This window comes from Rutidosis leptorrhynchoides, chromosome 10 (assembly GCF_046630445.1).
Source record: "Rutidosis leptorrhynchoides isolate AG116_Rl617_1_P2 chromosome 10, CSIRO_AGI_Rlap_v1, whole genome shotgun sequence".
NCBI lineage: Eukaryota > Viridiplantae > Streptophyta > Magnoliopsida > Asterales > Asteraceae > Rutidosis > Rutidosis leptorrhynchoides.
In genome coordinates, this window is record NC_092342.1 from 311,330,977 (window position 1) to 311,350,495 (window position 19,519).

The following is a 19,519-nucleotide window of genomic DNA, read 5'->3' on the forward strand; positions in this document are numbered from 1 at the left end:
TAGTATTATTTTTGCGGTTGTGTTGGTTCCATGTTCTTTCTGCTTGGTTGGAGTGGGCGATATTCGTGTTGCAGTTTTTGAGCTTGTTATTTTCGTCTTTTTACCTGCATTTTGATAGAAATTGTATTATATCTTTTCATCCGCATTTTGAGAGAAGTTGTATTGTGTCAGCATGTTGTTGTGAGAAATGTTTTCGCTTTATATTCTAAACACAATTTTAATTATTTATAAAAATCATACATATCGACGATATATATATATATATATATATATATATATATATATATATATATATATATATATATATATATATATATATATATATATATATATATATATATATATATATTCAAAAGTTCAAACGAGAACCACAAAAAAGGCGAGAACTGCGAGAACTTTGAATTTATAAAGATTTTCACATGTAACTAGATTGAATCACCCATAAATGTTGATGAAGAGTAAAAATGAACATAAAATAGTTTGAAAAAACTTATATTTTACCTATATAATCAAATATATAGTTTCTTGTTCACATGCGCTGAACATGTGAACAAATTCATATAATTAACAATTTAACATGTAATTTATGGTAATGAACATATGTTTGTTGATGATATGAACATTAATTAACATTTGCATGTAATTTGTTGTATTTAAATGCATAAAAACTATGAAATTAAAAAGTTCTCGCAGTTCTCGCCATTTTTGTAGTTCTCGTTTGAACCTGCCCTTATATATATATATATATATATATATATATATATATATATATATATATATATATATATATATATATATATATATATATCTTGTCATATTTTTGTTATTAGTATTTCCTTTCGAGATATATCAAATTAATTGTCATAAATAGTTAGCATAATTTGTAGTCGACGAACTTAATAGAAAATATATCTGGTAACCAAATTTAAAAAAAAATCTTAAAAATCTGTTACTAAATGTGGAATTTTAAATGATACAGTTACTGAATGCAAAAAAAGTTACTGTATATGAAAAGTTAAAAAGTTAAGTAATAATATGAAATAGTTACCAAGAATGTCAAAAGGGTGGCTTTTGTCGTTTTAATCACTCAAACGAATTGTGCAAGCATTATTACTATATACTCTAAAACATGTAACTGAAAATTGTTGTAAATTTAGTAGTAAAATATGGATGGTAATTAGTCAAATATGGATAGTAAAATTTGTACTATATATATGTGGATAATGAACACACATATACACACCATTTTTCTTACATATAAGAAATATACTCTCTCTCTCTTCCATTACTACTCTCTCATATTTAAGGATTGTATAGGCTTAGGTCAAAATTAGTTATAAGCCTACTGAATTATAACACGTTATCAGCACGAAGAGCTTAGTGTAATCAAAGGATATCTCAAACGATCACGAGTCACTAATCAAGGTATGAAATTATTAAGGTTTTTCAGACTCGGACATATCAAATTTTGGACTACTAACATTTTGAACTACTAATTTTTATTAAGTTCTTAGTGCATTTGTATTGTTCTTATTATATGGTTGGCTCTGCCACCTAAATTATATATGGTCAACACTGTCGCCTAACTATCATTTATGTTTACTAACTTTTATTAACTTCACTAACATTTATATTTATGTTATTTAAGTTATATATGGCCGGTTATACCGCCTGAATTATATTTTCTGTAATCTAACTCTTATTAACTTCACTAACATTTATATTTATGTTATTTAAGTTATATATGGCCGGTTATACCGCCTGAATTATATTTTCTGTAATCTAACTCTTATTAACTTCACTAACATTTATATTTATGTTAATAAGACCTCATGATTGTACGCAACATGTCATTTGACAACACGGTACTTTATGTACGCAACACGTCATTTGACAACACGGTACCATGGGTCGAGATTAATTCCGATCAATACGAATACGACGGGGTCTTTATATGTTATCTAACATTTATGATTACTTATGCAATTAATCATTATTTATTTCATGCATACTAATGTTTATTCTTAAATTTATAATTTTAAAAGTTAAAATAAAAAAGTAGTTTGTACTTTTATTAAAAGTAAATCTTAAAAGTTAAAATACAAAAAGTAGTTTGTATTTTTATTAAAAGTAAATCTTAAAAGTTAAAATAAGAAAAAGTAGTTTGTATTTTTATTAAAAGTATATCTTAAAAGTTAAAGTAAGAAAAAAAAAAGCGGATGGTAAAATGGAATAGTTTTTTTGTCAAAAATGAAGTATTGAAAATGAAGTGGTCTCCTTCTATAACTAAAAAAAATATATATACTTTTATCAAATGAATTTTTTTGTGGCCGACAATTTCAAACACGAGTCCGTGTTTAGTTTATCAAGAATATCTCTTGCTTTGGTGAAAGGTCACGATCACGATATCAGGTGTTGTGAAAGAATTAAAAAATTGGTCAAGTGGCCTTTTAAAAACTAGAAAAAAAAATTTAAACAAAAAGTTTTTTTTTATATATTTATAATTTACGGGTAATGTAAAAAAAAGGAAGTTTTTTTTTTTAAAAAAAAAAAACAAAGAAAGTGTTTAAATGAGTTTTACAGAAAGGGGGAAAGCAAAGTAAAAAAAAAACTTTTTTCCAAACAAAGGTAAATGAAAGTAGGACTTAATACAAGAAAAAAGTAAACATCTCCTAGACGTGAGAAAATCTATCAATGATAAGTATTAGACTTGATGAGCTAAATGTGACAAAAATGTTTCAACATGTCTTATGTTAATTTTCTAAAATAAGTTATTATTATTCCGAGTTTAACACATATACATATGTTAATTAAAAACAACCTTTTTGTTCTTATGTAGTGTTGGGTTGCAATTTTGGTTGTATGCCATAATTCCATCCAGTAGAGTGACAATAGAAAACTTTTGATGATAATCAATAAAAAACTTTTTTCTAAACTTGTCAAATGTTTTGTTAAAAACGTGACCGTTGAAAAAAGGAGGTTGAATAATAAAGCTTAAAAAACAAATTATTTTTTTTAAGAGTGTGCATCAAAATGGCCCGTTTAATAATGGGGAGTAAAAATATAGTCAAATTGTTTCAACGAACAAGGGTTCAATTGGATGTCTCTTAAAAAAAAATCCGCGGGTACGGGTGATGGATCCAATGGATCCGCATCCACGACCCGCGGGTGCTATCCCTAATTGTGACAAGTACAAATCAACTAAAAGTCTAAAAAATAAATGCTCTTATAGGGACCAAATGTTCACAATAATTGCCTAAGCTAGATATGAAACAAATAGTTCATAAAAAAAAAAGGGTCGTTGTGCGTTTTCGGGATGATAGCCGAAATACACTTACAAAAGTAGGTCAGCCGTCAATTCTTTATGGCCATATCAACGTAGATCAATAAAATCATTTATGGTTTTGATAAAAGATTAATTAAAAATTAATTTTTTTTTTGTCTTGGATTCTCGGTAACAAAAGCAAAGGTTGTTTTTGGTTGCCACAACAAACAAGACAGAGGTTGTTGACTTTTGTTGTTAAACATGGCACAAGTGAACAATAACAATAGATTATTGTTTTTGAAAAGAATAATGATGCGTTAATTTTATTGTATAAAATAAAATTAAAGAAAATGGTTTTCATTGATGACTATGAACAAACGCAAACAAAGTGTTTGTGGTATTTGGTGATTAAAAAAAAAAAAAAAAAAGTGCATCTAAAGCTTCTTCTGAAAATTAATGTGCAAGGTACAACGTATAACTATATGGTCAAATTCATTTGAGCCTTCGGAGTCACAAGTATATGATGTATATATATATTACTCAATTAACAAAATAGTAAATCTAAATTAATTCATATGAATAGTAAAACGAAATTAATTAATTTACTATTCACATAAAAAAGCGCATATGATAAAAAACGCATCGCATATGATAAGCGCATATGATAAAAAGCGAATATGATGAAAAGCACAACGCATATGATGAAAATCGCATATGATTAAAAGCGCATATGGTGAAAAACACAGCGCATATGATTAAAAGCGTATATGGTGAAAAGGATATATGATAAAAAAAAAACACATATGGTGATTTATAAAAAAAAAACACATATGGTGATTAATGGAAAGCACATATGGTGATTAATGAAAAGTATATTGTGAAAAAGAATCACAAATGTTTCTTGAAAGAATTCAAGGTAAGATATTGATTGTGCTCCAAATGAACATATATTTAGTAGCAATATCGTTCCAATATGTAAAGTTTTTAAATGTAATTTCCTTATTTTTTAGTTGTAATAGTTAAATAAATAAGTGCGAAGACGAAAGACGCAAATCGCTCGAAAATGAAGATTTAAAGACAAAAACAAAGATTTGAAAGACCAAAACGTCCAAAAAAGCTCAAATGTACAAGATACAATCCAAGTGGTTCAAATTATTGATGAGAAACGTCTAAAAATGACAAGAGTACAAGTTACAAAACGCAAAGTACAAGATATTAAATTGTACGCAAGGACGTTCGAAAATCCGAAACCGGTACCCGAGCCAACTATCAACGCTCGACGCAACGGAGCTGAAAGTACAAGTCAACTATGCACAAGAATATAATATAATATTTAAATAATTCATAATAAGAATAATAATAAATAATAAAAAGTTGTTAATTGAGCATAGTTAAGGGGTCATAAGTGAAAATTTCAAATCAACATTTGCCTATAAAATGGAATTCACGTAGTAATAAAAATGTACACCTTTTTCCAATCTTCTTTCTTTCTTATGTAATTTATATTTATATTTATAATATTAAGTTTAATTTAAGATTAATAATAATTGGGTTATTGTAAGAAATGTTTTACGGGTTTTAAAGTAGGAACTCTGTCCGTGTAACGCTACGCGATTAATAATCACTGTAAGTTATGTTCTTCCTTTTTAAATTAATGTCTCGTAACTAAGTTATTATTATGCTTATTTAAGCCGAAGTAATCGTGATGTTTGACTAAATATTAAGACGGGGTTATTGGATTTTGTACCATAATTAAGGTTTGGGCAAAAGACCGACACTTGTGAAAATTGGACTATTGACTATTAATAGATGGGGGGTATTGTCTAATTGAGTGACAACTCATTGGAGTCTGTCGAACCTATCTTCAAATTAATTATCCTAATAATTAATAATGATTATGGTTGTCCTATTTAGTGATGTTCATATGGAATCTATTATAATCATTTAATTAATTATTCGGGTTGGGTAATTGATTATTCAAACTGATCAAGTGGGTAAATTAATATTCATATCTAATCAAAACAGGGGTAGATTACATACAGTGATAACTGGTGTAATTGTTGACAGAAGTGATAACTGCGTCACAGTTTAAATCCTTAATTAGTTGGAATATTTGACTTCGGGTATAAGGGTAATTTGACGAGGACACTCGCACTTTATATTTATGACCGATGGACTATTATGGATAAAAACCAGATAGGTATCAAATAAACCATGACAAAGGACAATTAACCCGAGTAACAATTAATTAAAATCAAAACGTTAAACATCATGATTACGGAAGTTTAAATAAGCATAATTGTTTTATTGTATTTTTCATCGCACTTTTATTTTCTGTCATTTTATTTTCTGTCATTTTATTTATCGTAATTTATTTTACGCACTTTAATTTTTGTCATTTATTTTTACGCTTAAAATCGACAAACCGGTCATTAAACGGTAAAACCCCCATTTTATAATAATACTACTACTTATTTATATATATATTTTTACAAATAAACTTAATAATATAGCGTTAACTTCACCAGCTCCCTGTGGAACGAACCGGACTTACTAAAAACTACACTACTCTACGATTAGGTACACTGCCTATAGTGTTGTAGCAAGGTTTAGGTATATCCCATCCGTAAATTAATAAAACTTGTGTCATATTTTGTAGTATTTCCTAGTAAAAATAATACTATTTCGTACCCTCACGCTACATCACCAAGTTTTTGGCGCCGCTGCCGGGGAGCGCTAAAACGCTATATTTTTAATTATAATAATATTGAAATAAAATATAATAATATAATAATATTGAAATAGAATATAATAATATAATAATATTGAAATAGGATATAATAATATAATAATATTTTAGAATCAAAATTTGATACGTAAAATTTTAAAAAGTCGTATTTATTAAATACTTCAGGGGTATATTATGTAACTTGTAATTAATAATTTCTATCATATCGCTTTCATGTGAATAGTAAATTAATTAATTTCTTTTCATTTACTATTCATGAATAGTAAATGAATTAAAAAAAAAAAGTTTTGAAAAAAAATAATAATTATAAAAAAATTATTAATTTGTAAAAAAAAATCGTTTTTAAAAAAAAAAAAAACGTAAAAAAAAAAACGTAAAAAAAAAAAAATTATTAAAAAAAAATATATTTTTTTAAGATTTTGTCTATAAAAAAAAAATGTTTTTTTTTTAGTTTTATTACCTTTAGATTTTTAGACTATAGTCGCAACTTTTAGTATTAAGTTTAGTTTTGCCATAGTTATTTTTACTTCTAGAATTTTTAGGCTTTGCCGTAAAATCCCTTAAGTGCTTATTCCTTAGACTAAGTTTTAGGTGCTTTAGAATTTTACGACGCCGTATTTCGCACTACTTTCTTATTTTTATTTTTCGACACTTTTCGACGCGCAATCTTTTTCTCTCTTATTTCTCGCCATTCTAGTTTTTAGGACTTAGAATTTTTTCTACTTCTTCTCTAAATTTCTTAAAATTACGAAAATTTATTTTAAGTGGTTAAATTGATAGACATCAAAATTTTCTGGTTCGTAGTAATAGTTGGATTTGTACGTGGACCGGGTTATTGGAGCCAAACAGTACTCAATTATATTGAGACCAAACGAATCCTGCCCCTCTGCTGCATCTTTTGGCTATTCGAAACGTGGGCAAAATCAGAAAAGTCTATTAATTGGACAACTTATATAAGTTTTTCTATTTTTATAACTAATAGGATATTCTGTGAATGCACCGAGCAAAACGTTCACCACCTTTCATACATTCACTACCTGTAACTAGATCAAGACATTTAGCAAATATAACCGCCGTTGATTTTTCTTTAGAATCGTCATCCAGTCGACCAAGTACTTCAGTTCAAATTTCCGATAATCCATTTTTTGAACCCAACCTCACAATTGAGAATCCAGAGAATATTCAGGAACGGTTCGTAGATCCTGAACCACTAAACTTTCCTCCGGAGCCACCAATCATTCAAACAGAGATTGTTGAGGAACGAACCATTAAATCAGAATCATCTAGTGATACCGATTCAACGAATTCAATTATGGAAGTAACGGAACCTCTAAGTATGGAAGATCGAATGAGAGCCACACGCACGGGCCAAGGTCACGCCATTATTAAGCCAGAAGTTAATGCGCCAGATTATGAAATCAAAGGACAAATTCTACACATGGTAACTAACCAATGCCAATTCAGTGGTGCACCGAATGAAGATCCTAACGAACACCTTCGTACGTTTAAAAGAATTTGTACACTATTCAAAATCCGAGAAGTGGAAGATGAGCAGATCTATCTCATGTTGTTTCCCTGGACTTTAAAGGGAGAAGCCAAAGATTGGTTAGAATCATTACCTGAAGGGGCGATTGACACATGGGATGTTTTAGTTGAAAAATTTCTTAAACAATTCTTTCCGGCATCTAAAGCCGTGAGACTTCAAGGAGAAATTGTTACGTTCGCGCAAAAGCCAAATGAAACATTATATGAGGCGTGGACAATATTCGGAAGGATGTTGAGAGGATGTCCTCAACACGGTTTAGACACTTACCAAATAGTACAAATATTCTACCAAGGTGTCAACGTTGCTACACGAAAAGACATCGACATAACAGCTGGTGGTTCCATTATGAAGAAAACCGCAACTGAAGCTTACAAAATTATTGATAACACAGCCTCCCACTCGCATGAGTGGCACCAAGAAAAAGATATTTTTCGTTCATCTAAAGTGGCTAGAGCCGATTCTAGCCATGACTTTGATTCTGTTTCAGCAAAAATAGATGCTTTCGAAAGACTAATGGAAAAGATGAATAAAGATATTCACGCAATACGAATCAGTTGTGAGCTATGCGGTGGACCACACTTGTTGAAAGATTGTCACATTGAACCAACATTGGAACAACGAGAGAATGTTTCCTATATGAACCAAAGGCCTGGAAATAATTATCAAAATAATTATCAACCGCCAAAGCTAAACTTCAATCGAAATCAAAACATTCTTTACAATCCAAAAGGACCCGACAATAACTCGTATAACCAACAAGGTCCGAATAACCAACCAACTCAAAACAACACTTTCAATCAACAAAGACCTGGCTTATATAAACCACAACAACAAACCGAAGAGAAAAAGTCAAATATGGAAGACGTGGTATTCAAGCTAGTTGAATCTCAAACACAATTTATTGAAACTCAAACCCAAACGAACGAGAGATTTGATCAGTCATTAAGAACTCAACAAGCTTCCATTTTGAATCTAGAAAAACACGTAGGTACTCTTGCTAGCATGATGAGTGAGAGGGAACAAGGAAAGCTACCGAGTAATACTGAAGTAAATCCTCGGAATGAGAATGTTAATATGGTTTCAACGAATTCTGAAAAACCAGCACCAGAAGATGGGAAGGTTTTAGATGAGAGTAACAATGAAGAAGTTACACCACCACCACCCGAGTATGTAAAGCCAGTGGTGGCACCATACAAACCACCCATCCCGTTTCCAAGAAAAGGAGTTGAGTATGAGCAAGTGATAGGTAATAAAGATTGTGATACCTCTGGAAAGAAGAAGAAGAAAAAGAATAAGAAAGTGCAAGAAACAAAAGCCGTAAATATAAACCCGGTGAATACAGTTCCACCAAAACCTCCACCTAGAGTAGGTGATCCGGGTGAATTTATTGTTCCTTGTCTACTTAGTGATTGTGTCATGTATGATGCACTAGCAGATTTAGGTGCAAGTGTGAGTGTTATGCCTCTTTCATTATATAAAAGATTAGGTGTAGGTAAGTTAAGTCCAACGGATATGAGTGTTCGACTCTTTGATCAAACCATTAAGCACCCAGTTGGAATTGCTGACAACCTACCCATTCAAGTAGGCAATTTAACCTTTCTAGTCGAATTCATTGTCATTGATATAGAAGAGGACCCAAACATTCCTCTAATTTTAGGTCGACCATTCTTTGCGTCCACCGGGGCGTTATTTGATGTAGGAAATGGAAGAATGACACTTAAAAGTGGTAACAAATCAATCACCTTTATGATTCGAAAGTCTAAATCTCCACCAACTAAAACCGTTGAACCAGTAAAAACGATTGGTAATAACCATGTTGTTTTACCAACTCCAACGGTAATACTTAGCAATAATGAAACGCCTAAGTGTGGGGAAAATGAAGTAACACCTAATGATGACATGATAACAAAGAACCCCGTTGTTGATACGAAATTAAATGATCCCGTTATTAATAGTTCAATGAAGAAACTTATTAAACAGATTCGCGATGCTAGAACCAAGGGGAACTTTAAGTTATGTAACCGGTTAGTATCCAATCTATCACCTAAAGAAAAGGAGAAACTAGTTGAAATTGTGGATATTACACAGGAATCCGACCAATGGCTTAAAGAAAAAGTCACGGATATGCAAGTTGATTATGGACCAAAAGAAATTGACGATGAAGTTAATCACAATTTCGACACCACAGCTACCTAAGTGTGGGGAGATTCAAATGTTCTAAGAAAATGTTATTTAGAATTAGTTGTTCTGTTCTCGTGTAGTTCCGAGAATGGAATCCGATTGGTCTTTTCCGCCAGCAGACACTAAAGAACTAGTTTTCTCCCTCCATTCTGAATTTTTGTTTTGTAGGTTTTTTTTATGAAATTAATATGCATTTTAATTTAAGTTTTTAAAAACATAATTTACTTTATTTCATTAAGTAAAAAAATGATTTCTAAAATTCGTCGTGAGTTGAAGATTAGGTAGTTGAACCGAAATTACTTTAACCGAGGGCGGGACGAGAAATTTTGTTATCATTATTTTTAATTTAATTGATTTAAAGTATGCCGAAAAAAAAAATATTAGATTTTATAAATTTTTGAACGTGGGGTTATATACCAAACTTCAAAAATATGTATATATGTTTGTATTTTATGTTATGTACACAACAGGGTAAAACAGCGCACTTTCAAAGACTGTCATTAAGTTCAGAAAAAGGTACTAATTTTGACGACAAGAAACAAAATATCAAATGTGAAATAACAACAATATGTTTGCAAACTCGGTATTTTTAATCATTTTTCTACACTAATCACCCTCATGAATTTAAATTTTTACTGATTTCTTGCAAATGAGGGCATTGCAAGATCTCAAGTGTGGGGAAGGGTTATAAATTCTTTCGGGTTTACACTTGTTTTAATTGCCAAATTTTGTGAAAATTTGAAAAAAATTTCAACTAAATGAACTCAAAATCATGTTTATACATATTTATGAACGATGAAAACTAGGTTATAATACCGAAATTATCGTTACCTCGAAAAGGACATAAATTGAGAAACACCCTAAAACGCTTGAATTCATTTAAAATGAAATAGAAGAAAATAAAAAGGCAAAGAAAGAAACTAAGTGTGGGAAGAATGTACCAAGTTATTCAATTTAAAACATATATCACATATTTTTGTACAAGATTATTGCAGGTACTTTTGCTTTGGACGATACTAATCAGTTTTACCCGGTTTACTGTAATACATTTGAAAGAAAGATGGATCTACACGATGAATCAATTCCATCATTTGAAGGAAGTAAAGTCTTCCGAAAAAGACACACGCTTCTTGATTTAGGTCATGAAGTTGTCGTCCAGACCAGCTGTAGGTTGACGAAAAATCTAGAAAAGTCATCACTAAAATCAGCAGGAAATCCACGGACCTCAGCATCAAACAGGGTTGCCAAGTGGTCAGATTTATCCTAACCATGAGAAGGATTTATCTCGTACAATGGGGAGGCACCGTGCAAATTAGCTTGATAAGACTAATGAATCAGATCCCCAGAAAAGGATAATCTCCTTAAAGATTAAAAATCACCTTTTAAGACTGATAATACTCAATCCTAGAGATTGACCTTAAAGATTGAGAATTCAAACTCATGGAATTCGATGATATCTAAACTCGAGCATGAACGAGAAAATATTTTGATCAAAAATACAAACCGATTTGTTTTCTGAAAAACCATTTTCAATGCGTTCATTACCATTGAACGTAAAATCCTAAGAAATTTACCTGGAATTCATTAGGTCACCTGAACCAAATCGGGTGTCAACCGTAAGAACGGTGGTTGCATAGCATGGTCGGAGACAGGACCTTGTGCCAGACCGAAAAATTATAGGATGATCTTTACTATCGCTCCTACCAAGGATAGTTCTAGCATCCGACACGTTAATAAGACCATAATCAAAAGCATGTCACGGGACATTGCCTTAACAGTTTCTTGTTCATCGCTTTCCTTTACAACCGGACGGTAGTTTGCCGAAAGGTAATATACGGGACAAGTAAACTGGACGTGTTGCTTTCCTAATACAAGGTTAGCAAGTGGGTAACACAAAACCACAAGTGTTGAGCTAAAATTTTCAAATCTGAAACCCACACAACCCACAAAAATATTTTGCAAACACCGGTGAAGGGTTATTCCGGAAAACTTATCTAGGGTAAAAGCTAGATTAAATTTTCAAAAAGATCAAATGTTTTCATAAAGATCCAATTTCCTTAAGGATCTACATTTTAATAGTCATGTGGGACTGTAAACCACCTTTCAAATGTGCACTTTGCTTTGGAAACCGAAAGTAAATCGGCTATTTGATTGCAAGTGTCGTTGACCTAAACCCGAGGCAACTGTGGATGACACACCCACCTTTAACCATCATTAATGTCATTTTTTATACCGCTATATCAAAATCACTGATGTACAAAGTGTGATGAATAAAAAAGTGATTCATGTATGTTTTTATTTCAAGTTCTGTATTGCTTGAGGACAAGCAACGCTCAAGTGTGGGGATATTTGATAGTGCTCCAAATGAACATATATTTAGTAGCAATATCGTTCCAATATGTAAAGTTTTTAAATGTAATTTCCTTATTTTTAGTTGTAATAGTTAAATAAATAAGTGCGAAGACGAAAGACGCAAATCGCTCGAAAATGAAGATTTAAAGACAAAAACAAAGATTTGAAAGACCAAAACGTCCAAAAAAGCTCAAATGTACAAGATACAATCCAAGTGGTTCAAATTATTGATGAGAAACGTCTAAAAATGACAAGAGTACAAGTTACAAAATGCAAAGTACAAGATATTAAATTGTACGCAAGGACGTTCGAAAATCCGAAACCGGTACCCGAGCCAACTATCAACGCTCGACGCAACGGAGCTGAAAGTACAAGTCAACTATGCACAAGAATATAATATAATATTTAAATAATTCATAATAAGAATAATAATAAATAATAAAAAGTTGTTAATTGAGCATAGTTAAGGGGTCATAAGTGAAAATTTCAAATCAACATTTGCCTATAAAATGGAATTCACGTAGTAATAAAAATGTACACCTTTTTCCAATCTTCTTTCTTTCTTATGTAATTTATATTTATATTTATAATATTAAGTTTAATTTAAGATTAATAATAATTGGGTTATTGTAAGAAATGTTTTACGGGTTTTAAAGTAGGAACTCTGTCCGTGTAACGCTACGCGATTAATAATCACTGTAAGTTATGTTTTTCCTTTTTAAATTAATGTCTCGTAACTAAGTTATTATTATGCTTATTTAAGCCGAAGTAATCGTGATGTTTGACTAAATATTAAGACGGGGTTATTGGATTTTGTACCATAATTAAGGTTTGGGCAAAAGACCGACACTTGTGAAAATTGGACTATTGACTATTAATAGATGGGGGGTATTGTCTAATTGAGTGACAACTCGTTGGAGTCTGTCGAACCTATCTTCAAATTAATTATCCTAATAATTAATAATGATTATGGTTGTCCTATTTAGTGACGTTCATATGGAATCTATTATAATCATTTAATTAATTATTCGGGTTGGGTAATTGATTATTCAAACTGATCAAGTGGGTAAATTAATATTCATATCTAATCAAAACAGGGGTAGATTACATACAGTGATAACTGGTGTAATTGTTGACAGAAGTGATAACTGCGTCACAGTTTAAATCCTTAATTAGTTGGAATATTTGACTTCGGGTATAAGGGTAATTTGACGAGGACACTCGCACTTTATATTTATGACCGATGGACTATTATGGATAAAAACCAGATAGGTATCAAATAAACCATGACAAAGGACAATTAACCCGAGTAACAATTAATTAAAATCAAAACGTTAAACATCATGATTACGGAAGTTTAAATAAGCATAATTGTTTTATTGTATTTTTCATCGCACTTTTATTTTCTGTCATTTTATTTTCTGTCATTTTATTTATCGCAATTTATTTTACGCACTTTAATTTTTGTCATTTATTTTTACGCTTAAAATCGACAAACCGGTCATTAAACGGTAAAACCCCCATTTTATAATAATACTACTACTTATTTATATATATATTTTTACAAATAAACTTAATAATATAGCGTTAACTTCACCAGCTCCCTGTGGAACGAACCGGACTTACTAAAAACTACACTACTCTACGATTAGGTACACTGCCTATAGTGTTGTAGCAAGGTTTAGGTATATCCCATCCGTAAATTAATAAAATTTGTGTCATATTTTGTAGTATTTCCTAGTAAAAATAATACTATTTCGTACCCTCACGCTACATCACCAGATATATGAACCAATTCATCCATCATGTGAACCATTTTGATATTTCATGATTCTAATAGACGCATCTAGCGGATGGTCTCATATTTGTATGTTATCAAGCCGTAATATGGCATTTGCAAAGTTTCTTGCACAAATTATTAAATTGAGAACACATTATTCTGATTACACCATTAAAAGGATGAGACTTGATAATGCTGGTGAGTTAACATCTCAAGCATTTAATGATCATTATATATCTACAGGGATTGTTGTTGAACATCCAGTTGCTCATGTGCATACACAAAATTGGTTTAGCTGAATCAATAGATAAACGCTTACAGCTAATAACTAGACAATTGATAATGAGTACAAATCTCTCAATATTTATATGTGGACATGTAAATTTACATGCTGCGACATTAATTCGCATTATACCATGTGGAAGTCGTAAATATTTTCACTTAATACTTGATTTTGGCCAAGAGCCAAATATTTTCTACCTTAAAACATTGGTTGTGCAGTGTATGTTCCAATTGTATCACCACAACACAATAAAATGGTTCTTCAAAGAAAGATGATAATATATTTTGGATATAAAACATCTTCAATCATAAGATATATTGAACCCATGATGGGTGATGTTTTTACAGCACGTTTTGCTGATTGTCATTTTAATAAAACATTGTTCCCTAGATTAGGGGGAGAAATAAAAATAAAAAATAAAATGATGCTTCATGATGCGAACATCAATTAAGGTATATTGAACTCGCACAAAAGAATGTGAAACGAAAGTTCAAAAATAATGCATATGCAAGAACTTGCAAATTAATTACTTTATGCATTTACAGATATAAAAAAGTGACTAAATCATATATACCAGCGATAAATGCTCCAGCTCGAACTGAAATTCTAAAAGCTGGCAATAATGTCACTGTTGAGTCTTTGCCACGCATCAAACGTGGAAGATCAATTGGTTCCGAAGATAAAAATCCTCGAAAAAGAAAATCAGCTGATAATGAGGTAAGAGAAAGTGTTCAAGAAGAACCACAAATCAATATTCCTTCTGCAGAGGATATTGATAAATGTAAATACTAAAATTGCGATAAATTATGCAATATTATGGAACCGAAATGAAACTAAAATCTCTATGAGATATTTTCATATAATGTTACAATGACATCATGAATAAAGATGATGATCTGGAACTAAAATCTGTCATTGAATATACAAAATGGACATGATTGAGCTCAATGGAAAGGAGCAATAAGAGCTGAATTAGAATCGCTCGATAAAAGAAAAGTTTTCGGATCAATCGTTATCACTTTTAAAGATGTGAAACGTATGGGATACAAATGAATTTTTATCCGAAAAGAAATGTGCAAATGAAGTTACAAGGCAAAACTAGACTTGTAACTCAATATTTCCCACAAAGACCAGAAATGAATTAGGAGGAAAAATTATCCTCCTGTAATGGATACAATTACTTATTAGATACTTAATCAACCTGGTAGTTATTTAAATGCATCTCATGAATGTTGTTACTACTTATCTGTATGGATCACTTAATAGTGATATATATGAATATACCTAAAGGGTTAAGGTATCATAAGCATCTAATGTAAAACCCAAGGGAATATATTCCATTAAATCACAAAGATTTCTAAGTGGGTTTATACAAACGGGACGTATGTGGTATAACCGATTAAATGACTACTTGATAAAAAAAAGGGTATAAATATAAACTTATTTTGCACGTATGTTTTATAAAAACAATGTTCGGATATGAGATCGTAGTTGTTTATGTCAATGTTCTTAACATCATATGAACAAATAAAGAGATCTATGAAATCATTCAACTTTTAAAGAATTATTTTGAAATGAAAGATCTTGAAAAAACCAAGTATTACCTTGGATTGCAAATTGAGCATATGCCTAATGGTTTACTTGTACATCAAACAACTTATACCGAAAAGATTTTAAAACATTTTTTTTAAAGACAAACTCATTGTTGTTAGATCACTCAATATTGACACTGATCTATTTCATCCCTGCGAAGATCATGAAAATTTTAACAGATCGGAAGTTCTATATTTTAGTGCAATTGAGGTTCTTATGTATCTTATAGATTATACAAGATCTGACATTTTTTTTGCAGTTAATTTGTTGACAAGGTTCAGCTCAGCCCCTACCAAAAGACATTGGAATGGGATCAAACAAATAGTTTGATACCTTCGGGGAACTACTGATTTATAATTATTTTATTCTAACAACTCGAAACAAGATTTGTTTGGTTATACAGATGCAGATTATTTATCCGATCTACATAAAGCTAAATCTCAAACTGGATATGTATTCCTAAATGGAGGCACCGCAATATCATGACGTTCTCAAAACAAACACTTGTTGCAACATCATCAAATCATGCCGAAGTGATTGCATTACATGAAGCTACTCGGGAATGATTTTAGTTAAGATCAATGATACAAATCATTATTGATTCTTGTGGACTAGAACGCTATAAAAGCCTAACAACTATCTATGAAGATAATACAGCTTACATAGTACAAATGAAAGAAGAGTATCAAAAAATGACAGAACAAAACATAAATGCTGACGAGGCGCTAAAGTTATAAACAGTCTCAACGGTCATAAGTTTGATGGAAAAGAATGGTATATTAGTAAGGCTCAGAAAAAGACTGAAAGGGAATAGGAATTGAAACAACAGTTTGAACAAACCATGAAGAAGACTGTAGACAAATCACGTGGACCAAACTTGTACATAAAAGATTTAGATGATACAGTTTCAGATGAAAACCTCAGATTCTTCTCATATACTCAAGATCTCGTAAAAGACAACCAGATTAAAATGAGAAACGTTCAGTCAACAACTCTGTTGATCTTTATACCAAAGCACTGTCAATCGCTGTTTTTCAAAACATACATTCACAATATTGGCATGAGGCAAGTTCAAAAGATGTGACGACTCAGCGTTGTCTACTTGAGGGGGAGTCAACTCTATGCTGCACTCTTTTTCCCTTAGCTAAAGTTTTATCCCACTGGGTTTTCTTTAGCAAGGTTTTTAACGAGGCAGTATTAATTGCTCTTTAAAAAAAAATTACCATCCAAGGGGGAGTGTTGTAAATTTAGTAGTAAAATATGGATGGTAATTAGTCAAATATGGATAGTAAAATTTGTACTATATATATGTGGATAATGAACACACATATACACACCATTTTTCTTACATATAAGAAATATACTCTCTCTCTCTTCCATTACTACTCTCTCATATTTAAGGATTGTATAGGCTTAGGTCAAAATTAGTTATAAGCCTACTGAATTATAACAAAAATCAATTTTTATTGACTCATTTAGCATTTTTTTTTTACTATTGAAACCATGCTATTCAATATATTTTTAAATGAGGTAAGGAGCAGTGACCATTTACTTTTTCTCCATTTGTTTAAGGACTAAAATGGTTAAAAAGAGGGACCAAAAATGTAAGTAGAGCGTTGTCTATTTACTTTTTTTTTCTTTTTGTTTTATTTATAAAGTAAGAGTGCGTTTGATAAATCTGAATGATTAAGCAGTGAATGATTCATACTCTGAATGATTCAGATGTCCTGAGTGAATTTAGTTCAGAATGACAATAAGCTGTTTAATAATCATTTTGAATAATCAATATGAATTAATCAAATCAACTTGTTATCGTTTAACATTAACAAAAAACTTTAATATACTTATTTGATAAGTGTTCTGGATACGATTTAAGAAGAATATTACATAAAATTTAACCTCTTAATGGTTAAGAGAGTGTTTCATCTCTGAATGATTCAGACTGAATGTTGTACCATTCAGCACCATATGTCATTCAAAGTCAGAAACAAACACACTCAATGCTGAATAGTTCAGCATTCAGTACTGAACCATTCCATTAAGAGGTAAACAAACGAACCCTAAAATGGTTAAATCTAGTGACCAAAGATGTAAGTATTTTACTATTACTCCCTCCGTCACAATTAATGGACCCGATTTTCTTTTTGAGAGGTCTCAATTTAATATTTAATAGTTCACTTTTAAAAATAATAAGTTAAATTCATTTTATACTCTTGCTTTATGCATATAAAAAAATAGGTAAATGTAAAAGATAAAACAGAAAAGTAAACAAAAAAGTACTAGGCGATGATAACATTTTTTAAACTGTGTATTTTTTATGTAAAGTCTATTAAATTGGGATAGTGGGATATCGGGGACCTCACACTAGTTTAATACTATGGGATAAGACCATACACTATAGGCCACAACAATGCCCAAATGTTGTGCCACAACAATTACAACACTCCCTTATGCAATTGTTGTGAACTCCATTGTTGTAGTTTGGTGGGAAAAACTAGGATGGCCACAACGACATTGGCACCAATCACCTTTTTTTCTTCTTCTTTTCTTAATTATAATATTAAATACTATTAATTAACCCAATACCAATTATATTTTACCTAAAACATTACAACACCACAAGAATGCATTTACCATAGTGCCCCCTTCACCCAACACAGAAAAAAACACTTCTACAACACCACAACAATACTACATGAGTAGAGAATGGTCTAATAGTAAGCTGGTTAGTTTCCCTTTCCTTTCTTGAACGAAAAGTGTTGCTATATACATATATGCATATGGGTTTTCTAAGCACCAAATTCCATTAATTATTGGGCCACTTTGTTAATCTAACTTTTATTGGTCGATTTGGCAGGTCTAGCCAAGCCTGTTAATCTAGCTAGCCGGCCAGTTTGGTTTGTAGGATTGTTAAACCAACAAGGTAATAGATTTAACCAAACCAGTTACATTATCTTTAGGTGGAAACATGTACAGTATATTATAATAAACCATCTAGTCAGAGACTAATGCATGTTGACATTTGACAAAGTCATCATTGAAAATGACCCAACTGACCTTAAAAACCTTGCAAAGTCAGAACTTGCGAAGGATTTAAGTAAGTTATCACATTCCATATCATTGACCCCTCTAGAATCTCATACTTATACTTTTAAAGTTTTTAATAACTTATTACATTATAAACTACTTATACCGTTTGCATATATAAAAACAGAAATTAGAAATTATGGGTTAATTAAAAGAGATAAACAGTTAGTTGATGCTTACCAGTAATCCAGTATAATTGTGCCTCAAGGCTTTCTATGGTCAACTTTAATGAAGGCTGCATGAAAATTCCTGCATAGAGTTTTCTACAAGCCGTGTGAATATGTGATAGACTTTTTGATTAAAAAAAATATTAGTATAAATCATGGAATCATATGACTTAATACAAAAATACATTAGCTTTTAAAGTATCAATCAAGAAAAAGAATAAAGCAGAATCTCACTCAGATGCATAACTTTAATAGTTACCAGATTCTTTCTTTTATTTATTTTTTGTGCACATGTTTACTTCTGCAAGCAATAAGCTTAACTGTCCCAGAAGTCGTAAATAAGACAGGGGTTGCTAGAGTTGGTGCCATTCTTGACCATACGTCTAGGCCGGGAAAAGAAGCCAAAATAGCAATAGAGTTAGCAATGCAAGAATTCAACATCAAAAACAATCAGTCTGCGGTTTTATACCTTCAAAACTCTCGAAACAAGCCTGTCCACGCAGCTTTTGCGGGTAA

At 31.1% G+C, this 19,519-nt stretch overlaps 1 protein-coding gene across 1 annotated transcript in view; it reads left to right on the forward strand.

The window, feature by feature from the left end:
* LOC139871243 (glutamate receptor 2.1-like) overlaps positions 1–19,519 on the forward strand; it is a 74,491-nt gene that overhangs the window by 51,079 nt on the left and 3,893 nt on the right. Inside the window, exons 3-4 of the mRNA XM_071858974.1 lie at positions 18,607–18,672; positions 19,312–19,515. Of these exons, the coding sequence (XP_071715075.1) occupies positions 18,607–18,672; positions 19,312–19,515 (270 nt within the window). The remainder of the gene's footprint in view (positions 1–18,606; positions 18,673–19,311; positions 19,516–19,519) is intronic.